Source organism: Ostrinia nubilalis, chromosome 1 (assembly GCF_963855985.1).
Source record: "Ostrinia nubilalis chromosome 1, ilOstNubi1.1, whole genome shotgun sequence".
Lineage (NCBI taxonomy): Eukaryota > Metazoa > Arthropoda > Insecta > Lepidoptera > Crambidae > Ostrinia > Ostrinia nubilalis.
The window spans coordinates 16709160-16732612 of NC_087088.1; the positions used below are offsets into that span (position 1 = coordinate 16709160).

At 46.7% G+C, this 23453-nt stretch overlaps 2 protein-coding genes and 1 long non-coding RNA gene across 3 annotated transcripts; 1 reads left to right on the top strand and 2 right to left on the bottom strand.

Annotated features, from left to right (window-relative positions):
* Positions 1-2: 2 nt before the first annotated feature.
* LOC135074428 (oxysterol-binding protein-related protein 1-like) lies at positions 3-17005 on the bottom strand. Its single transcript, XM_063968723.1, has 12 exons — positions 16682-17005; positions 14504-14664; positions 13992-14189; positions 10850-10994; positions 9849-9994; positions 7242-7362; positions 6304-6443; positions 5582-5692; positions 4724-4816; positions 4531-4600; positions 3442-3561; positions 3-1474 (listed from the first exon to the last, which is right to left on the bottom strand). The coding sequence occupies exons 1-12, from the start codon at positions 16821-16823 to the stop codon at positions 1293-1295; spliced, it is 1629 nt and encodes a 542-aa protein (XP_063824793.1). The 5' UTR covers positions 16824-17005; the 3' UTR covers positions 3-1292.
* Positions 17006-18040: 1035 nt separating this feature from the next.
* Positions 18041-19425, top strand: LOC135076390 (uncharacterized). Its single transcript, XR_010258253.1, has 3 exons — positions 18041-18396; positions 18677-18823; positions 19053-19425. It is a non-coding gene; the product is annotated as an uncharacterized LOC135076390 (long non-coding RNA).
* Positions 19426-19894: 469 nt separating this feature from the next.
* LOC135076399 (17-beta-hydroxysteroid dehydrogenase 13-like) lies at positions 19895-23305 on the bottom strand. The gene is made up of 6 exons (XM_063970888.1): positions 23006-23305; positions 22549-22686; positions 21816-22007; positions 21339-21468; positions 20526-20702; positions 19895-20149 (listed from the first exon to the last, which is right to left on the bottom strand). The coding sequence occupies exons 1-6, from the start codon at positions 23237-23239 to the stop codon at positions 20004-20006; spliced, it is 1017 nt and encodes a 338-aa protein (XP_063826958.1). The 5' UTR covers positions 23240-23305; the 3' UTR covers positions 19895-20003.
* Positions 23306-23453: the final 148 nt, after the last annotated feature.

The following is a 23453-nucleotide window of genomic DNA, read 5'->3' on the forward strand; positions in this document are numbered from 1 at the left end:
GCTTGGCGGCCTTGCTGTAGGGCCGCGCGTTGCGGTACACGTGTCCGCCCTGCGACACCAGCGTGCCGCGCGAGCTGGCCGGGCTCACGGCTGTATGCAGCGACTGCGGGGAGCCCGATGAACCGACGCCCGACCTGGACTACACTGGTAGTCACCTGAGCTTGGCGGCCTTGCTGTAGGGCCGCGCGTTGCGGTACACGTGTCCGCCCTGCGACACCAGCGTGCCGCGCGAGCTGGCCGGGCTCACGGCTGTATGCAGCGACTGCGGGGAGCCCGATGAACCGACGCCCGACCTGGACTACACTGGTAGTCACTCACCTGAGCTTGGCGGCCTTGCTGTAGGGCCGCGCGTTGCGGTACACGTGTCCGCCCTGCGACACCAGCGTGCCGCGCGAGCTGGCCGGGCTCACGGCTGTATGCAGCGACTGCGGGGAGCCCGATGAACCGACGCCCGACCTGGACTACACTGGTAGTCACTCACCTGAGCTTGGCGGCCTTGCTGTAGGGCCGCGCGTTGCGGTACACGTGTCCGCCCTGCGACACCAGCGTGCCGCGCGAGCTGGCCGGGCTCACGGCTGTATGCAGCGACTGCGGGGAGCCCGATGAACCGACGCCCGACCTGGACTACACTGGTAGTCACTCACCTGAGCTTGGCGGCCTTGCTGTAGGGCCGCGCGTTGCGGTACACGTGTCCGCCCTGCGACACCAGCGTGCCGCGCGAGCTGGCCGGGCTCACGGCTGTATGCAGCGACTGCGGGGAGCCCGATGAACCGACGCCCGACCTGGACTACACTGGTAGTCACTCACCTGAGCTTGGCGGCCTTGCTGTAGGGCCGCGCGTTGCGGTACACGTGTCCGCCCTGCGACACCAGCGTGCCGCGCGAGCTGGCCGGGCTCACGGCTGTATGCAGCGACTGCGGGGAGCCCGATGAACCGACGCCCGACCTGGACTACACTGGTAGTCACTCACCTGAGCTTGGCGGCCTTGCTGTAGGGCCGCGCGTTGCGGTACACGTGTCCGCCCTGCGACACCAGCGTGCCGCGCGAGCTGGCCGGGCTCACGGCTGTATGCAGCGACTGCGGGGAGCCCGATGAACCGACGCCCGACCTGGACTACACTGGTAGTCACTCACCTGAGCTTGGCGGCCTTGCTGTAGGGCCGCGCGTTGCGGTACACGTGTCCGCCCTGCGACACCAGCGTGCCGCGCGAGCTGGCCGGGCTCACGGCTGTATGCAGCGACTGCGGGGAGCCCGATGAACCGACGCCCGACCTGGACTACACTGGTAGTCACTCACCTGAGCTTGGCGGCCTTGCTGTAGGGCCGCGCGTTGCGGTACACGTGTCCGCCCTGCGACACCAGCGTGCCGCGCGAGCTGGCCGGGCTCACGGCTGTATGCAGCGACTGCGGGGAGCCCGATGACACCGATGCTCGACGAGGGAAGCCGCGGGCTTCGTTAGTTGGGGTCACGTCACCTGATATCAGAGAACCATTTTTAAGGACTTCCGATAAAACTTAGCCTCGCGCGATTGCGCGTTGCGCGTGCGCTGCTCATACTAATTTTCAATACAGAGGAACGAGTTTACAGAGGAACAATTTAGCGGAGGCCTTGAGCAATGCCATGAGTGTAGGTAGTAGTAGGCGTCTGGCAAATTAAAGAAGCCGACGATCTAGTGAAGCTCGCGGAAAGCGCCTGGATGCGGGAGCGTAGGATCAGTTGTTGTGGAAATCCTTTGAAGAGACTTATATCGTATTGAACGTCATTTGGCTGAAACGTTGAAAGCGTCCTCCTCCTATGGAGACTAAGTCGGCGTAGTCGCTGTTCCTGTGTGATTTTGTATAGTGCGGTAGCGGCGTTTTTACAATGTGAAGGCAGACATCTGCTGTCACATGTAGTACGAAATTGTCCCGCTGTGACGTACCGGCCGGGCTGCCGACGGGCCCAGCGGGCTCGACAGCCCCGCCGTCACCAGCGTGTCGTCAGAGTGCGACCTGCAGGACACTATAGTCTAGTCTGCGAGCACGTAGAATTTTGTCCTATGACCCCAAGTTACCCATCCTTATCACTCGTGCTCGCACACTCACTGCGGGCGCCCGTCGCACAGTCGCAACAGCAATATAATTACGCGCGAGCGGTAAGGATGGGTAGCTTGGGGTCAATGGACAAAATTCTACGTGCTCACAGACCGGGATTTAGGTGGGAACGAGAGGTGGGAACAGTCCCGCTGTGACGTACCAGCTGGGCTGCTGAAAGGCGACCGGCGCATGAGGTCCCACCGTCACCAGCGTGTCGTCGGAGTGCGACCTGTAAGACACTATAGTCTGGTCTGCGAGCACGTAGAATTTTGTCCGATGACCCCAAGTTACCCATCCTTATCACTCGTGCTCGCACACTCACTGCGGGCGCCCGTCGCACAGTCGCGACAGCAATATAATTACGAGAGAGCGATAAGGATGGGTAGCTTGGGGTCATTGGACAAAATTCTACGTGCTCACAGGCCGGGCTTTAGGTGGGAGCGAAAGGTGGGAACAGTCCCGCTGTGACGTACCGGCCGGGCTGCCGACGGGCCCAGCGGGCTCGACAGCCCCGCCGTCACCAGCGTGTCGTCAGAGTGCGACCTGCAGGACACTATAGTCTGGTCTGCGAGTACGTAGAATTTTGTCCAATGACCCCAAGCTACCCATCCTTATCGCTCGCGCTCGCACACTCACTGCGGGCGTCCGTCGCACAGTCGCGACAGCAATATAATGACGCGCGAGCGATAAGGATGGGTAGCTCGGGGTCATTGGACAAAATTCTACGTGCTCACAGATCCAGATTTAGGTGGGAGCGAGAGGTGGGAACAGTCCCGCTGTGACGTACCGGCCGGGCTGCCGAAAGGCGACCGGCGCATGAGGTCCCACCGTCACCAGCGTGTCGTCGGAGTGCGACCTGCAGGACACTATAGTCTGGTCTGCGAGCACGTAGAATTTTGTCCGATGACCCCAAGCTACTCATCCTTATCGCTCGTGTTCGCACACTCACTGCGGGCGCCCGTCGCACAGTCGCGACAGCAATATAATTACGCGCGAGCGATAAGGATTGGTAGCTTGGGGTCATTGGACAAAATTCTACGTGCTCACGGACCGGGATTTAGGTGGGAGCGAGAGGTGGGAACAGTCCCGCTGTGACGTACCAGCCGGGCTGCCGAAAGGCGACCGGCGCATGAGGCCCCGCCGTCACCAGCGAGTCGTCCGAGTGCGACCTGCAGGACTAGTCTGGTCTGCGAGCACGTAGAATTTTGTCCGATGACCCCAAGCTACCCATCCTTATCGCTCGCGCGTAATTATATTGCTGTCGCGACTGTGCGACGGGTGCCCGCAGTGAGTGTGCGAGCGCGACAGCAACATAATTAGACTTTAGGTGGGAGCGAGAGGTGGGAACAGTCCCGCTGTGACGTACCGGCCGGGCTGCCGACGGGCGTGTGGCGCGTGAGGTCAGGGCTGCTGCCCCACGGGCTCAGCGCGCCCAGCGGGCTTGACAGCCCTGCCGTCACCAGCGTGTCGTCGTCCGAGTCCGACCCTGGAGGAAACAACTTGTTTGAAAACCATAAAGTTTATACACCTGCTTCAGACGCAGAGGTCCCGGGTTCGATTCCCAATGGGGGCAGATTTTTCTGTTCGGTTTGGTTGGTGGTAAGACTTGTTCCAAGTCCGTCTGGCTAGCTACCACCATCTTACCTAAGTCTGTCGCCTTAACAACAATGTCAACAGCATTGTTGTGTTCCGGCAGTTAGAGGTAAGATAGCCAGTTCCGTGGTTGAGGATTCCGGGTGAAGCTCGCTTCCACCTTCGGCCTGATCATCACTTACCATCAGGTGAGATACAGGCCAAGAGCTTCCTTGTTGTGGATAAAAAAAAAGGTGTGGTTTTGTAAAACAACGCCCATCTCTGGGGTGGTAGTACACATGACAGTAATGACAGGAAAAATATAAATACAATTTTAACTATTACTTTAATTTTAAAAAACCTTATTCAAACATCTCCCAAAACTTTCGATACAGCGCTTGTTACCGCCCGCACCACCCCCGCGTACCCCGCTACACCACCGAGCACATGCCGCCGCCCCGGGAGAGCAGGGGGACTGTTCGATAATAAAAACCATATTCCAGATTTCATGTATTATTCCATGAAAATTTAAAATATATTTTTTTATTGTATGTTGTAGTGTCGTGTATACTGTATACTACCACTCCTGAGACGGGTGTTGTTTTACAAAACCACACCCTATATACCTAGCGGAATAGAGCAACAAAGAACTGAGCGAGCGAGATTCAATAGCAGCAACACTGTGTGATAAAGATTCGAGATGCCGTCGCCGCCACGTCAAAGAGAACCGTTTTTTGCAACTATTTGACAGTTCATTAGCACTTATTGGCACACTGAAAATATGAGCTCTGAGATTTTTTTAGATTTTACGTGAGTGAAAATGGTGGATGTTTTCACAAAAAAATGGTAAGTGTGATAGTTATTAATGTTATAAAAAATATACCTTCAAATACGTCGAAGAAGTTTTCTTTGGAGTCATTCTGTGCCATAGATGACTTTTTTTTCCTTTTGCTCTACAAAAAAAGAAACAATTTTACAGTAAATTCTGTAGATTACCTAGAAATTGAATATTATATGCAAAACTGACCCATCCGTTATTATTACCGAAAGTGATTAATAATGAATAATTCGATTACCTTGGTGAGTTCTTCAGCCACGGACATTTCCAAGGCATGGTGTGTCCGCGCGAGTGCCGCTAACGCTTCTTCCAATACCCGGTTGCGTTCAATCTGCGACACAAATCGAATCTTCTATTGTTAACGGTTACAACTACTGGAAATGACTGAAAAAAGTCGCAATAAACGAATGAATGACCCACTATCATTATCAGTAAACTTAAGAGTTAGGCGTTAAAATTGAAAATCCCGAGCATAACTAATGAACATTAGTTCAGTAACTGGCGCGAGACTGGAAATTGTGCCTCAGCGCACTGAATAATATCACATGCTTGGCGCCTACGCATTTTGAGGAACTGCGTTAGCATAGCACGCAGTGAACCGTTTCGATGCAAATCCGCAGCGCGCACCTCTATTGAGTGTGAAGTGAACTGGCCCATGTATAATGTGTATAGCTTCAGGTTACAACACTTCAGGGTCCTAGATATGACATTGACAAGTGGGCGCTAATATCATACTGGGTTGACAGTTGCGATTATTGCCACATTGGAGAGCACTGAAATGTCCCATAAAATTATGACTTTTATACAGGAGGGCACTCCCTACCATCAATGAGGGTTTTCGCGTATGAAAGATCCGCTAGATGTCGGGACGTGGATGTGGGATCTGAATCTGACTGCTGCGTGATTGGTGGATTTTGACGTATCTGTCAATGTCATGTTAAAAATAATAACTAATCATGCAGCATTTGGACCGCGCGTCTACGTATTGCCATCTGGCGGATTTTTTATACGGGAAAACCCTCATTAGACTGGTTTGTCAAAAATAGTATATTTGTTAGTTTTCAGAAGGTCAACTACGCAAATAAAGTTTTATTACCTCTCTGTTGAGACGAGCGGCGTCGGCGTCACGCGCCTGTGCAACTAGTGCGGCGCAGTGGCGCAGCGCTGCCAGCGCTTCAGCGCCAGAGCCGCAAGCATGTTGGAAGCGCTGCAGAACACATTGACATTACTTTCGAAAGCACGTTGATCGTACAAATGGCAACCATAAATCGATATTGAACCCTATGCTTGGGGCATAAATATCAAAATTCATTAGGAAATATGTGTTTTTTAACAAGGGTGTTTTTCTTTTCTTACATTCTTCTGGAATGTTTTAATTGCAGTTTTTGACGGTTTTCCAATTTCGCGAAAAGGACTTAAAATATCGAATCCTATGTAAATCTTTTTTTTATGCAAGACAAGGCAGGTATTTGACCGCAATCGCACCTGGTGTTAAGTGAGATGCAGTCTAGGATCTAGAATCGATGTTTGAACTACAGATAAAACTATTTGAACGGGACAAGCTTCACTACAATTTCAACACTGTAGCTTGTTTCTGCCACTTGGTTATGAATCTAATTTAGATTGTTTTAAATACGAGCCTACAAATATATCGAATCCCAGTATGTCTCAGTCTGAAATCGATGTTTGAACTACAGATAAAACTATTTCAAAGGGACAAGCTTCACTACATTTTCAACACTGCTGCTTGTTGCGGCCACTTGTATAATTCTAATTTAGCTTGTTTCAGCATACGAGTCTATATCAAATATTTCTCACCATATACGCAGAGTGGTGCAGCGAATTTCCTACCGACACGCTCTTGTCCAGTGCCGTCAAAATGGCGGAACACTCCCGTAGTTGCGTTTCCAGTAAGGCCAGGCTATTGGTCGCTGCGGTCAGCGCGTCTTGCATTGAGCCTGTAACAGAAATTATAATCTTTGACATCTAGCTACGTGTGGGAAAGGTAAAAAACACGGGACTATATAAAACTCGACCAATGTGTGTTGCCAGTGATGGTATACGGAGCTGAGACGTGGTCGCTTACTATGGGCCTCATAAGAAGGCTCAAGGTCACCCAAAGGGCGATGGAGCGGGCTATGCTCGGAGTTTCCCTGCGTGATCGAATCAGAAATGAGGAGATCCGCAGGAGAACCAAAGTAACCGACATAGCTCGCAGAATTGTTAAAATCAAGTGGCAGTGGGCGGGGCACATAGCTCGTAGAGACGATGGCCGTTGGGGCAGAAAAGTTCTCGAGTGGCGACCACGGGCTGGAAGACGTAGCGTGGGCAGGCCTCCTACTAGGTGGACCGACGATCTGGTGAAGGTCGCGGGAAGAGCCTGGATGCGGGCAGCGCAGGACCGTTCATTGTGGAAAACCTTGGGGGAGGCCTTTGTCCAGCAGTGGACGTCATTTGGCTGAAAACGAAACGAACGAATATAAAACATATTTTGGCTGCTCCGGGGATTTACTCCTTTAGAGAAGAGTGACATTTACATAATATACAGGCTGAATTTGGGTTAGTCCCAACCACCCCGGTGGCTCTGTCCCGTCAACGGGGTGGATGGGAAAAAGTGTAGAGTGGAATCGAGGATACTCAATACTTTATTGTATTTCACAGGATTAGGGAATAATTAATGTTTATGTGGTGTAAAAAGTTTTTTAAAACTTTATTATTTTACTCATGAACCATATTCTAATTGAAATAAAGCTTACCTAAAGGTTTGCACTCATCCTCCAAGTCTTCGGTAGCCTCACGGGCCGCGTCGGGCGAGGCGCCGGCCCACAGGTAGTGGCCTGAATACGCGATGTGCTCGTTGAATGCCGTTATCCACGACTGGAGAGCAAAGGAATTTTCATATGAGTTTATTTTGTGTTTAAATGTTTCAATGGTAGCAAATAAGTACAGACGACGGCACGTCAACGTAACCACTATGTGTTCTTGTGCAGTTGTAATAGAGGCGAGTTTGCAACAAAAATGGGTAGCCTGATGTGCTGTCGTGTGTACATTAGCATTATATCAAAATCAAAATTTTTATTCAGTTTAGACCACAAGTGGCACTTATGAACGTCAAAATGTAGTAAAAAATTAAAAAATAAAAGGTAGCCCTTATGGGGCACTTTACATGTCTCCTTATCTTTTGGGCCCTACCAGCGCTTCGAGACAAACATATGGCAAGTGCTGAGAAGAAACGCCGGAACAAACTATCTTATTGATATTATATCCCTGTGGTGAAATCAGCATCAAAGCCGGGCTGGCCATTTGGCGACGGCCAGTGGGTTATGTGAGACTCGAATCCCCCGCCAGAAGTGCCGTCCACAAGACGCCCCGTCCACTAAGGCCTCAGCCTCGAGTTTAACGAGCAGCGGGGCGGGAGCGGGGGCGGCGCGGGAGCGGCAGGATCTTATGCGTAAAATCAAATAGACTGGTTCTCGAAAACAGCGGCGCGGCAGCGGGCAACGAGCGGGCAGCGGCGCGGGAGCGGGCAACGAGCGGGCAGCGCACTCCTTCTTTTGCCCACAATAAATCGAGCGTTAGGAATAAATTTGAATCGAAATAAAATTGTCGCCGTTGTTCAGACATTTCGTTTGCGAATAAAAACAAATATCTCGACAACACAACCCCGAACACAACAATTCGCCGCTAAAGCGCCGCGCGAGCTGCCCGCTTGTTTCGAGAACGGGTCTGCGATGCCCGCCCCGCTCCCGCGCCGCTGCCCGCTAAACTCGAGGCTGAGGCCTAAAACCCGACGGAGCCATTGAAACGGAGCCGCGATTTATAGGTTATATTGTTCATTCGTCCACGGCTCCGTTTCAGTTGTTATAATATAAAGTAATATTATTTTGTCTAGCTTAGCTAGCTAGGTCAGCTTGGCTCCGTCTAGTACCGTCAGCAACTTGCAATGTAAACTGACGTCAACCTGTCTAGCAGCAGTGACGTTCTCCCCCTGCACGGCGAGGCGGTGCGTGTCTCCGTCGCTGAGGCTGATCACGATGAGCGCGGGTTCGGTATCCGGCGCGGTCAGCTTGGCTCCGTCTCGTACCGTCAGCAACTTGCAATATAAACTGACGTCAACCTGTCTAGCAGCAGTGACGTTCTCCCCCTGCACGGCGAGGCGGTGCGTGTCTCCGTCGCTGAGGCTGATCACGATGAGCGCGGGTTCGGTATCCGGCGCGGTCAGCTTGGCTCCGTCTCGTACCGTCAGCAACTTGCAATATAAACTGACGTCAACCTGTCTAGCAGCAGTGACGTTCTCCCCCTGCACGGCGAGGCGGTGCGTGTCTCCGTCGCTGAGGCTGATCACGATGAGCGCGGGTTCGGTATCCGGCGCGGTCAGCTTGGCTCCGTCTCGTACCGTCAGCAACTTGCAATATAAACTGACGTCAACCTGTCTAGCAGCAGTGACGTTCTCCCCCTGCACGGCGAGGCGGTGCGTGTCTCCGTCGCTGAGGCTGATCACGATGAGCGCGGGTTCGGTATCCGGCGCGGTCAGCTTGGCTCCGTCTCGTACCGTCAGCAACTTGCAATATAAACTGACGTCAACCTGTCTAGCAGCAGTGACGTTCTCCCCCTGCACGGCGAGGCGGTGCGTGTCTCCGTCACTGAGGCTGATCACGATGAGCGCGGGTTCGGTATCCGGCGCGGTCAGCTTGGCTCCGTCTAAGTAGCTGCGGCTTCGGCAGCGACCGCCTTCCCTGGCGCCTTCGGCCCGGGAACCGTAGTAGAGGAGCACTCCGCGTTGGAGAACCGCCTGTGTGATAAGGGAATAGAGTTGAAGTTTTGGCGTAAAATTTAAAGTAACCGAAGTTTTGTGACTTATGAATGTTCGAAATAACTATAAGTTACCTGCCCCCCTAGACAAAACGCACTTTTTGATCGAATCGAAAATCGAATCCATCAAAACTCCATACAAAAAAGGCGCTTTTCGACCACTTTTCGACTGGTTTGCGATTATAATTTGCACTTTGTCTAGACCCACTGGGCCCAATGTAAACAAAACAAAGCATTGATCGGTTGCTCTCCCAATCAGTGAACATTCTTCACCTAAAATAGTTGATGGCGATAATTTGTAGTAGGTATGTAATTGAAATTGGAATCAATATGGCAGAATGCTGAATGCAGACCGCTATCAACCGGTCAATTTAAAAATCATTGGGGGAGATCTATTTTCAGCAGTGGACGTCCTGTGGCTGAAATGTTGATGATGGAAGAAAAATATTTCGTCAAATAGCTACGTCTTTTTACGTCAGCAGTTTTACATTACTGCCAAGCCAAACCAATTTAAACATAAAGATTATTAGCTTTAAAATTGCTTTTCTCACCCAGACCGGTCGCCAACCGAGGAACCGTGATCGCTTGAGCAGCGGGCCCTCAAAGCGGGCTGCTGTGCGCTGCAACCGCTGCACTGGTCTCACGTTGAGAACTTCCCGCACGTCGTTGTCTTTGGATATCTCTATGGCTAACTGGCCTGTAGACAAAATTGAATATTATCATTGCAGTATTAAAGTAGCTTTTTCGACTTTTAGAACTAGAACTTCTGTACAGCCAGGATCGTCAATTTGGTCTCTAATGGAACACAAGCAGTGAAGTTTGAGGGATAGCGATGTCCATATATCTAATGGTTGTGTCATCACCATTCATCCCCCGTTTTGCTTTCAAACTCTTCCTATATTTTCTAATTAATTTCTAGTATAAGTTGCGATTTCCTAGGACTTCAGAAGACATAAGATTTAAATTTTGGTTGTGGGAAACAATAAATGATTTTTCATTATAAGCTTGAAAAACATATTGTATTTTAAACAGCTGCTGGCTTGAAACCCAAATGGCAAATAAAATCTCAACAGGATCAACCATGTCATGAGTAAAATATCTGATTAGAAATGCCTAATTTCGGTGGAAACAATGACAATATTATCTTCTAACGTGTGGTCCACTCACCGCAGTTGTTCCTAAGCGTGGTATCGACGCCATTTTGCAGCAAGAGCACGGCGAGTCGTGTATAATGACCTCTATACGTCGCGCAATGCAGGCACGAGTTCCTTATTCACTTGCATATTTCCGTCCCCATCACTTTGATGGTTGGCAATCCACAACTGTGCATTTCTCTAGAAACTTCCTGCCCCGCAAAACCAAACTGTGGAATGGACTGTCGTCTGTGATCAGCATCAAGAAAAGAGCGTACTCATATCTCAAAGGACCGCAATGCATCGGTAACTCTTGGGGCTGGGCGACAGTAATCACTTACCATTAGGTGATCCCTTGCCTCGTTTGCCACCTAAAAAAACTATAGACATTATCATCTTTTATCTTATACTCTACTCACCGCAGTTGTTCCTGAGAGTAGTATCGACACCATTTTGCAGCAGGAGTACAGCCAGCCTTGTGTGGCCCCTATATGCGGCGCAGTGCAGGCACGAGTTGCCTTGCGCGTCCACGCAGTTGATGTTTGGGGGGTTGGGGCTGCTTAGCTGAAGGAAAACAAAATTGAAAATATAAATTTTTTCATTGTTAGTTCCAGCTCGCATTCGAAGTTCTGTAATGAAGGGCTAGGGCTCGCATTTAAAAAAAAAAACTCATAAAACTCATTTATTTTTGCAAATAGGCTTTTAAAAAGCACTTTTAGACGTCCCAATATTAACCCTACCACTGCTTCGGGACAATATATGGGCCAGTGCTGAGAAGCAGCGCAAGAAACTCAGTCACTATTGTCAGCCTCAATAGTGTAATTTGGGGAACCATTTTCACTAGTCGTTTGGTAATGATGACTGCAGAGGCGAGGTAACTTTTTTTTTATCATGCGCGGCCCTAAATAAGATAAGTGCGAGCTTACTTTGCCAGTTACTTGGGACTCTTGAAGATTGTTTTTGAGTAGAAGCACAGAATAATAATAAGTACTACGTACAGAAGTTTTACTTCGCGAAGGTATTTAAAAAAATGTATGCTCAATGTCATTAACAATATGGTGTAATTTAGCTTGTCTCAAGAGTCAAGCAAGTTTGTCAGAAGTTTTGTTGACAAACGTCAGTGATCGGTACTGCGCCGAAGCTATAGGGCTGACTTCGGTAAAATGATGTGACGTGAGGTGCCAATCTGCAGAAAATGGCGGAGGAAATACATGATTTAGCATGAATTATCATGAATAATATTAACTACTTATTTACCTCTCAGTGTCTTCAGGCAACTTAAAAAAGTACATTCTGTGTTTTTATTATTATTTAGGCAGTTAAATACTGCACAGTATTTAGTACACCATTTTCTTTATTTTTTTCCATCATACACAAGAATACGCGTGCGTGAGTCAATGTTCGCTCGTATGTGAGGCCTTGTCGAATAGTACTCTTGTAGGGGGCAATCGTGCGTGTTTTGTTTTCGATGTAAACTCGCGGAGATGAACAGGCCTGGTAGAAGTCCCAGCAAGTAGTTCAAGGATAGGAAACTGTGTCTATTAATCACAATCTAATTATAACAACCGGCCCTCAACTCACCAGTTCCTGCCCCGCTGCCTTCTTGGCTGCTGTCAGCAGCCGTTGCTCTCTCAAGCCTCTCAACCCGCTGCGGTGCGTCGATATGCCGCCTGACGTCACGTGATCGGCACATGTCACCCTTAGTCCAGCCCTCGACTTACCAATTCTTGTATCTCCTCAATCTTTCCTTCCTTGGCTGCTGTCAACAGCCGATGCTCTCTCGAGCTTCTACGCGCACCGTGTCGCATCAACCAAGCGACGAACGTAATGTGATCTAAAATGTCCTCTTTAGTCCGACCCCTGACTCACCGATTCCTGTATCTCCTGCATCCGCCCCTCTTTGGTTGCTGTCAACAGCCGCTGCTCTCTGTCAAGCCATCTGACGTCACGTGATCGGCACATGACACCCTTAGTCTAGCCATCAACTCACCGATTCCTGTATCTCCTCAATCCGCCCCTCCTTGGCTGCTGTCAACAGCCGCTGCTCTCTGTCAAGCCACCTGACGTCACGTGACCTGCAAATATAGCCACAGTCCGCCCCTCGACTCACCAATTCCTGTATCTCCTCAATCTTTCCTTCCTTGGCCGCTGTCAACAGCCGCTGCTCTCTGTCAAGCCATCTGACGTCACGTGACCTGCACATGTAGCCGCAGTCCAATTTCTGTATTTCCTCAATCCGCCCCTGTTTGGCCGCTGTCAACAGTTGCTGCTCTCTCTCGAGCCTCTCCACGCACTGTGCTGCATCAACCAAGTGACGAACGTCACGTGATAAGCACTTGTCACCCTTAATCCAGCCCTCAACTCACTAACTCTTGTATCTCCTCAAACTGCCCCTCTTTGGCCGCTGTCAACAGCCGCTGCTCTCGCTCAAGCCTCTCTGCCCGCTGCGCCGCGTCGAACAGGCGCCTGACGTCACGTGACTGGACACATGTAGCCGTAGTCCAACCCTCGACTCACCAATTCCTGTATCTCCTCAATCCGCCCCTCCTTGGCTGCTGTCAACAGCCGCTGCTCTCTCGAGCTTCTACGCGCACCGTGTCGCATCACCCAAGTGACGAACGTCATGTGATCTAAAATGTCCTCTTTAGTCCGACCCCTGACTCACCGATTCCTGTATCTCCTCAATCTTTCCTTCCTTGGCCGCTGTCAACAGCCGCTGCTCTCTGTCAAGCCATCTGACGTCACGTGACCTGCACATGTAGCCGCAATCCGACATTCGACTCACCAATTCTTGTATCTCCTCAATCTTTCCTTCCTTGGCCGCAATCAGTAGCCGCTGCTCTCTGTCAAGCAGCCTGACGTCACGTGATCTGCACATGTAGCCGTAGTCCGACCCCTGACTCACCAATTCCTGTATCTCCTCAATCCGCCCCTCCTTAGCTGCTGTCAACAGCCGATGCTCTCTCGAACTTCTACGCGCACCGTGTCGCATCAACCAAGTGACGAACGTCATGTGATCTAAAATGTCCCCCTTAGTCCGACCCCTGACTCACCGATTCCTGTATCTCCTCAATCCGCCCCTCTTTGGCTGCTGTCAACAGCCGCTGCTCTCTGTCAAGCCATCTGACGTCACGTGACCTGCACATGTAGCCGCAGTCCAACCCTCGACTCACCAATTCCTGTATCTCCTCAATCTTTCCTTCCTTGGCCGCTGTCAACAGCCGCTGCTCTCTGTCAAGCCATCTGACGTCACGTGATCTGCACATGTAGCCGTAGTCCAACCCTCGACTCACCAATTCCTGTATCTCCTCAATCTTTCCTTCCTTGGCCGCTGTCAACAGCCGATGCTCTCTCGCGCTTCTACGCGCACCGTGTCGCATCAACCAAGCGACGAACGTCATGTGATCTAAAATGTCCCCCTTAGTCCGACCCCTGACTCACCGATTCTTGTATCTCCTCAATCCGCCCCTCTTTGGCCGCTGTCAACAGCCGCTACTCTCTGTCAAGCCATCTGACGTCACGTGATCTGCACATGTAGCCGTAGTTTAACCCTCGACTCACCAATTCCTGTATCTCCTCAATCTTTCCTTCCTTGGCCGCTGTCAACAGCCGCTGCTCTCTCTCAAGCCTCTCTGCACGCTGCGCCGCGTCGACCAGCCGCCTGACGTCACGCGATCGGCACATGTCGCCCGCAGTCCGGCCCTCGCCGTTCATGATGTGGACGTCCGCTTTGTATTTTAGGAGGAGGATCACTAGCTCCTAAAGGAATTTGTTTTGATATAAGTAACTAGCAATATGTGTGCAAAACACTATGATATAGATTAGCATTTACAAAAATTATGTGTCAAACTACATATTCATAATCTAGTTATGTACACATGTGTATAAGCATGATCATATCTCAACTGACAATTGACGAAAGTTATAAAAAATGTCCTAACTTTAAAGGCGATGTGTAGGTTAATAGATTTATGTGACCAGCTAGCTAGGTAGTCAACAAAATACGATATGAGAACAAAGGAGATGAAAAGTACATAGTTTTTTAAGTGCCATGTGTAGATATTTTGACTTACCTCATTTCCAGTAAAGCATGCTTTATGCAACGGTGTGTCTCCTGTGTCATTGATTGCATCTACGTTTGCACCGGCCTCCATGAGAGCCCTCACCACTTCCACATGGCCAAAATACGATGCCAAGTGTAGCGGAGACCATCCTAAGTTGCTTTTGTTTTTGCCTGGTGAAATAAAGTTATTTAGAGTAAAAACTAGATTGCATTATGTGAACATTGTGAACAAAGACAAATGAAAGAGCTAATTAAAAAACATAATCACATAGTCCAGTCATTATAGTAAGTTCACCTCGGAATTCGAGATACCCAGCTATAAGTCTGTAAATACGTGTATATTGACACCCTAAAAGTTGTCTCAAAACCTACATATGGTAGGGTGTAAGCAACTATTAAATTTCAAGGTCAACAGTCACAAAAATCGGTTTTTTGCGCTTTTTTTAGAAATATCTCATTTCCTGTGGGTTTTTTGCTATTTGTATTTATTATCAATATTGTAGAATACTAAATTCTCTACAAATTTTGTTTCAAAACTTTTTTATACGGTGAACCGTTTTCGAGATAGAGGGCGGAGAGCGCGCCGTCACTGCATCACTTCAGGTCTACTTAAGCGGTTTAGATTGTTCATACAAAAGGATTTTCCCGCTAATTCCTGTGGGAATTTCGGGAATTCCTTGTTGTAACTAAGCTTTGAGTTTACTAAGGTACCTACATGCCAAATTTCAAGCGTCTAACTTCCGTTAAGCGTTTAGATTTTTCATACAAAAGGATTTTCCCGCTAATTCCTGTTCCCGTGGGAATTCCTAAGTATACTATAACCTGCCCAGGTGTATGAAGAATAATTGTACCAAGTTTCGTTAAAATCCGTCGAGTAGTTTTTGTTTCTATAAGGATCATACAGACGGACAGAATTCTATACATGAAATATATTTTCAAAATAACTATCAGGGGGTGATTAGTGATCGATACTGATGCCAAAAATGCAATCAGTAAAATTTTTGTCTCTGTCTGTCCGTCTGTATGTTCCTTATAGAAACAAAAACTACTCGACGGATTTTAACGAAACTTGGTACAATTATTCTTCATACACCTGGGCAGGTTATAGTTTACTTAGGAATTCCCACGGGAACAGGAATTAGCGGGAAAATCCTTTTGTATGAAAAATCTAAACGCTTAACGGAAGTTAGACGCTTGAAATTTGGCATGTAGGTACCTTAGTAAACTTAAAGCTTATTTACAACAAGTAATTACCGAAATTCCCACGGGAATTAGCGGGAAAATCCTTTTGTATGAAAAACCTAAACTGCTTAAGTTGACCTGAAGTGATGCAGTGACCGCGCGCTCTCCACCCTCTATCTCGAAAACGGTTCACCGTATAAAAAAAATTTTTAAACAAAATTTGTAGAGAATTTAGTATTCTACAATATTGATAATAAATACAAATAGCAAAAAACCCATAGGAAATGAGATATTTCCAAAAAAACGCAAAAAACCGATTTTTGTGACCTTTGACCTTAAAATTTAATAGTTGCTTACACCCTACCATATGTAGGTTTTGAGACAACTTTTAGGGTGTCAATATACAAGTATTTACAGACTTACAGCTGGGTATCTCTAATTCCGAGATTCTTACCTAATTTAAGCTTAAATGACTGGACTACACAAGCATTCTTACTAAAAGCTAATATTATTTAGCAACTAGCTGACCCGGCGAACTCTGTTCCGCCTTAAAGGCAATAAATAAGCCATCGCAATTTTTCCTTATTTGCTCACCGTTTAGACCTACCCTGGACTACGACAAACATTTTAAAACCAAAATCAGCTCAATCGGCCCAGCCGTTCTCGAGTTTTAAACAGACTAACGAACATCAATTCATTTTTATTTAATAGATTTAGGTTTTTATTATAGGTCACTTTGTGTTTACACAGTTGCGAGCCAAGTAAAATTATATAGCAAACGTTTTCTTAATGGTCTAGAATTCCAGATAACATACAAAAACATGAATATAAATATCATTGTGTATTATGACTAATGCCTGCGAGCTTAGCAATAATACATTTACTGTACCTACGTATATTTATAGAATAGCTTATAAATATGTAAGTAATGTAATTAATTATTAAAGGCACATTTTCTATGAAGCTGGTTTTCAGAAAAGATTCCTTATCAAATAGAAATAGGTACCTTTGCAATTTATGTCCATTGTCAACTTCCCTTCACGATTGGCCTCCAGCAGAGCCTTGACGATAGACAGCTCTCCATGCCTGGCTGAGTAGAGGAGAGACTCCTGGATCTCAACAGTAGCAGCCTCCGAATGGATATCCATGGTTGATGGCAAAATATACTCTAGCGCGAACACTAAGCTTGATCAGACCATTGATACACAAGATATCGGGTGTCAGCTGTCGTAAATAATTTGTCACACACTCCAGTGAACCGTGAAATTCTAAAATATTCCAATAATTTTCTGAATGAATAATATTTAGCCGCAGCCCCTTAGTCACCTTTTTGACAACTGCCAAAGATATGATAATAGTTAGGTTAGGCTAAACTAAAACTTAGCATGAAAATGACGTGAAAATCTAGCTTGATCTCTGGAGCTCCTCGTTTATCTTGTGCTTAAAACACAAGAGCTTAAGCCAACATGCTTGATTTCCCCTGCCAACCAGGATAAAACTCTGTTAAAACGCTGGATAAGTGTTTTTTGTTTTTAAGTTTTTTTTTACAGAGCTGTGTTGTATCCAGTAATTTATTGTATCTCGGTAAACATTTTCTTATTACTACTTTTCAAAATGGACCCTAAGCCACGCTCACAAGGGCTATTTCGTTCTATCAATGTCACTTTTAGCTGTCAAAAACATCTGTTTTTGACCGTTTCTCTCTTTCTCGTTCATTTCAGTTTGTTTACTTGCTTTGCTTTGCTTGTATTTTATTCAAAATACCTATTGATCTTAAACTATGGAAGAAGGTGATATTCAGAAATGTTGTCGAATATGTCTAGACATGGAAAGTGATCATGTATCAATTCTTGGAGACCCGACGATCCATTTGCACCTGAAATCTTGCCTCGACCTACGAGTGGTTCCCAATGACCAGCTTCCTACTGCTATTTGTGGGACCTGTGTGAGCCAATTGAAGGATTTTTACAACTTCCAACTTAACGCCCGCTGCTCCCAGGACTGGCTCGAGTCTGCAGTCCAGGAAAAAGCCAAAAAATCCACAGAAACAAAAACGCCCATTCAGCCATTACCTGACTCTGAATACAACTCTGACTCTCTTTTAGAGTTCTTAAATAACACTGCAAATATAGAAGAATACCTCAACAACTTGGGCAAGGAAGATATTCCTTCCATAGTCAATTTATTAGATAGAAATGAAAATTCAATGGCTGCTGCCAAAGTTAAAGCGCCGACACCAAAGAAAAAAGACACAGTCGCCATCATAAAGAAAGCCGATTTGAAAATGGAGATAGATATCCTGGATTCGGATATTGATGTGGTAAAAGAGTTACTCATGAAAGAGACTGAGCCTAAAGTTAAATGCACAAACTTAAATCAGAACTCAAAAGTTCAAATCAGAATGTTAGATAGGAATAATTTGGTTTGCTTTGCCTGTGAAGTGAAGTTTGATAGTGTTCATAAACTGACTCAACATTTGAGCACCTGCGATGCTGCGTCTCGCATGTGTGTTCACTGTAACCAGCTCTTTGATTCGAAACAGAAGATGCAACAACACTATGCGACCCATAGTAGTGCATTTCCCTTGACATGCAACTGTGGAAAGCAGTTCCCAAGCAAGGAGAAATTAAACCAGCACCATAAGACATGCCATGTTGATTATGGTGCTGCCATGGGGTGCAGCTATAGGTGTAAGGAGTGTGGAGAAATATTTAGAGAAAGGTACCTATGTATTTTTTATAAAATAATTATTACATGATCTGTGTAAATAATTATTTTATTTTATAACTTAAGTCCAAGAGAAAGTATGGATTTGCTCAGAATTTCGAACTTTATTGCCTGGTCATAAGGTCCAAAATCTTAAATTGTTTATGAGTAAAAATAAACAAACTACCCTCTCAAAAAATGCAACACTCATAGAGTAGGCCTTCCAATGAGGGCCTTATGTGTAAAAATATTGTTTTCTTTTGGTGCAATCAACTTAATCACAGTATTATTTTAGGTACCAGCTCTACCACCATGCCAAAGAGCATGTCTTAAAAGCAGAGGAGAGAATCTGTGATATTTGTGGACATACATTTATTGGGAGTGAAGCTTTGGCCAAACATAGAAAGGAGGAACACAAAACATCAGACAACTTGCTGTATAGGTATGTAAAAGCACTTTTCTATAGTTTCAGCTGGTCAGCTAGGCAGCTAAAAAATTAAGGATTTTTTGAATCGGAAGATGTGAAGGTCACAGAAGAGTTACATGCACATAGACTATGTTTAATGCCCAAAGATAATCTTAAAAGATTGAAAACCTGTATAGAAATTTCTGTATTTGCTACTTTTGAAATCATTTTTGAAGTCATACAATACTTCATTATATTATTTCAGGTGCAAAGTATGCAGTTTCACATCAGCAGACCATAAAGAAACATACCTTCATGTAAAGACCCACACGTCAAAACAAGGTGTACCCAGAAGGCATTTGTGTGAATCATGTGGCAAAAGCTTTGCCACTCCGTCTTCACTGTTACGTCACTCTCTACAGCATGAGAAGCTGAAAGAGCACACATGTAACATTTGTTGCAAACGATTTGCTGACGAAAAGGCCAGAGATGAACATGCTACAGAACATAACAAATATATTATATGTGAACGATGTGGTCAGACAGTGAATGATGTTACCATGTCAACTCATAAATGTATATAAAATAATATGAAACTTGTGATGCTGAAGACTCCTGAAATATATCTGTAAGTTCAATATCTTGTTTCTTTTATTCATCAATGATAATTTACTAAGGCTGAGTTGCACCACCTAACTTTGACCGTAACTATAATAGTGCGTCCACACTGGGCGAATGGGCTCGCGCGGCAAACTCGGCATCTTGCTCACTCAAGAGTAGGGTGAGCAGGATGTCGAGTTTGCCGCGCGAGCCCGTTCGCCCAGCGTGGACGCACCGCACCATAACGATAACCGGTGTTTTTGTATGGAGTTTGACAAATTTTTGACGTTTGTCAAAGTTAAAGTAAGATGGTGCACCCCAGCCTAAGTACCTAGCAAAACTGTTTTTCTATGAGACGGTTACCGTGTATTTTGCCGCTTCATTGGCGCCAACTGATCAATGCTGAAGCTATGGAAAGGAAGCAGCAGGAAGGAGGCATTTACCAAGTTGGCGCCACTGGCGAGAAAGTTGGCGAGTGCAAAGCAAAATAGAAAATTAAAAGCAAAGTAATGTTAAACATAGTTTACTAAAACAATTCACACCTAAAGTTTTAAACTACAAACAAATAATGTAAACTTCTCATAAGATAACTTTTCAATACATTTCTACTTTGCTGTTAACAAAAACAAAACCAGGCTCTATGGCCAAAGTTGAAGAAGTCTGTGAAGATGACCCTTATGCGGTACGGCATAAGGTTGTTGAGCTCGATGAGACACCTCATGAACGACGGTATACTGATGCTCTTGCGGTTTTTGCGGATTCCTGCAACAATAAGGGTTGAAATTTTAAGGTGCTTCTGTTTTGAAGTGTAAAAAAGTTCATACTTGAATACGTTACGACGTGTTTCAGATACAAAAGCGTCACAATCTATGACGATGCCCAGGGCCGTCTTTAATAGGTTACGCTACTAAGGGCCCTGGGCACTTAAAGATCTTACAAGGACCCTTATCATCTGGAAAAAGGACTTTTGAGCAGATGGGGGCACTGCAGTGGGCACGTGCCCAATATGCACAGTAGGAAAGAGGGGCATGACGATGTCATTGGGAATAGAGGCAGTGCCTTATATGGAACACGAACCTTTACACGACATTTCGCTTAACTGACCTTTAGATTTCCACACAGCATTATTGAAACCTACCATCAATGATGATCTTGGCTGCTTCCTTAGCTGTAATTTCCGAGTACAGAGAAGTGAAGCGATGGGTAGGTGGCGGATACAGCCCCGTCGAGACTGTGGCCAGGTACACAGACGTGATGTTGATGTTCTTGGTCCACGTGTCTAGCCTCAACTCCTCGGTTATGGAGTCCATTAGACCTGGACACAAATAAAAGTTACCTATTTGTCTTACAAAGAGTATGAACCGATTTTTGGTATCGACATAACTACCTAGTGCAAAAATGTTGGGGGCAACAAAATTTCTGATCCTAGCTTATGTATGGAACTTCACGAAGTGGAATCAGCATCTATCATGATGTGATAACCTGAATACAGTCAGCGCTGTACTAACTAAACCACACGAGACCGCCGTTAAATAACATCCTGTGTGGTCTAGTGGTTAGACCACCTGCTTCAGACGCAGAGGTCCCGGGTTCGATTCCCAGTGGGGGCAGAATTTTCTGTTCGGTTTGGTTGGTGGTAGGGCTTGTTCCAAGTCCGCCTGGCTAGCTACCACCATCTTACCTAAGTCTGTCGCCATAACAACAATGTTAACAGCATTGTTGTGTTCCGGCTGTTAGAGGTAAGATAGCCAGTTCCTCTGTGGTTGAAAATTCCGGGTGAAGCTCGCTTCCACCTTCGGCCTGATCATCACTTGCCATCAGGTGAGATACTGGCCAAGAGCTTCCTCGTTGTGGATAAAAAAAAAATATGCACCTCATTACAGTTCAGCGCCGTTCAAATGCGATCAGACCTTTATGTAAATGTAGGCTTGATATAAGATGAAGTTCCTACCTCTAAGACCAAACTTGGCAGCGCAGTACGGAATCATATCGGCGCACGGCATCAAGCCAGCGCTGGAATTGATCGCGACGATGTGCCCGTGCCGCCTCTCAATCATACTCGGTAGGAAGGCTTGTATTATCTGGAAAGGTTTTCGTGTTACAATTGAGAAAAGCGATATAATTTCACGTGCCAACAAAGTACGACGCTTTTGCGCATGGTATACCAATGGAAAGCTTGAAAAGACCTTTATAAAATTACAAAGCGGTATTCAACAGAACTCCCACCAAACTAGGCGACTGCGCTTTCTGGACTTCTTAAGACCTCACAGTCTATAGGTATTCACTGGCCGTTGGGGTCTTGGGGACCGCTCATGGGTTATGTGGGATTTTGTCCGCATGCGCACTGCTAAGAAGGACACCTTCTCCCGCGCTGTTATATCCACGATATAGCCGAAGTAGAATAACTACCCAACGGTTATATCCTTACCCAGAAATGCGCCAGCAGATTGATGTCAATGATCCTGGCGATGGACTCCGGTCGCAGGTGGTTAAGCGGAGCATAGGTCAGAGCGCCCGCGTTGCTGATGACCATAGACACGTCGGTCAGCTGGCGGCGCATGCGCGCTGCTAACGAGGACACCTGCTCCCGCGCTGTGATATCCACGGTGTAGCCAAAGCACTGAAAAGGTGTTTATTAATCTTTATAGGTACCAACCAACCAATAAACCAATTTAGAAACCAACTAGCGGCCGCCCGCGACTTCGTACGCGTGGATCACGTTTTACCCCCTTAGGGGTAGAGTTTCGTAAAATCCTTTCTTAGCTGATGCCTACGTCATAACATCTATTTCCAAATGAATAGATGAAGAGAACTCAGCCATTGAGTCGATCCAATCAGGACATCCTTCGCCTATTAGTCGTTCATGAAATATGACACCAGGATAGAAACCGGAGTTGCTACACTCAATAGGCTCGCTTTACTCCTGGTTCAAATACGGTATTAACTTTTAATACTTTAAAAGTTTAAACTATCAATACGTCTTATGACAGGCGACTACGGGCCGGAAGACGTAGCGTGGGCAGGCCTGTGAAGAGCCTGGATTCGAGCAGCGTAGGTCCGATCGTTATGGAACTGCTTGGGGGAGGACTTTGACCAGCAGTGGACGTCATTAGGCTGAAACGAATGAAGATCTTATGAAGGTAGTAGGTAGGTTAACTAACATCGCCGTCTTTACTGCGGATTTCATCGATGACGGAATTGTTGCGGCGCGCGTCGCTGTCCCAGCAGATGACGGTAGCCCCGAGGTCTGCGAACTGTATGGCCAGCTCCCGCCCAACACCATTACCAGCTCCGGTGATCTAACATAAACAAACGTTGTAGTATAAGCGAGTACATAATATTGTAAGTGCCACTGACCACGGCGCGTAGTTTTGTTTGTATGTAAGCTGCAAGCAGACGTAAGTAGGTACATCAAGCGTACAATATGGTACAATGACGAATACGCTTCTAGAACGTTACGCCGCAGCGCCAGGGACATTTGATGCTTATAGAATTTCTGGCGGCCCGGTGATTTTGCGCACCATAGATTTGTTACTTTCCTAGTTAAAGCTGAGTTATATAAAGTCTCATATGCCTAAGAATCAAGAACTATGAATAAAAAACTAATAGGTAGCTTACCAACACAGTTTCCCCGTGCAAGCTTTTCATAGCTGGCGGAATTAGCACCCTGAACACTGCCATAGCACAAGTAGAGCACAGCTTCACGACCAGCACCAGGGTATCCAAGGCCCACAGGGGGGCAGAAGACAGCCCACCACTGCCCCACCACGGCAGAATCCACACCTCCTGCAGTGCCCTGAACTTTCGTGCTGCGCCCCCTATGGAACGAACGAATATGTTTCGCCTATACATAATAATTAAAGGTAAATTCTATAAAATACGGTTGCTCATGTTTGACAGGTTTGAATGACAAGTGATGGTGACATGATTAGCAAGTGGGATTTTGAAATTGGAAGGAGTTGCTTGAGCTAAAAGGAGGTAAAAACTGATTAAAACTTTTTATAGTTTTGGTGTCTGGTTGACTTGACATTTATTAAATGTCATAACTTTTTGAAAGTTTGTGAAT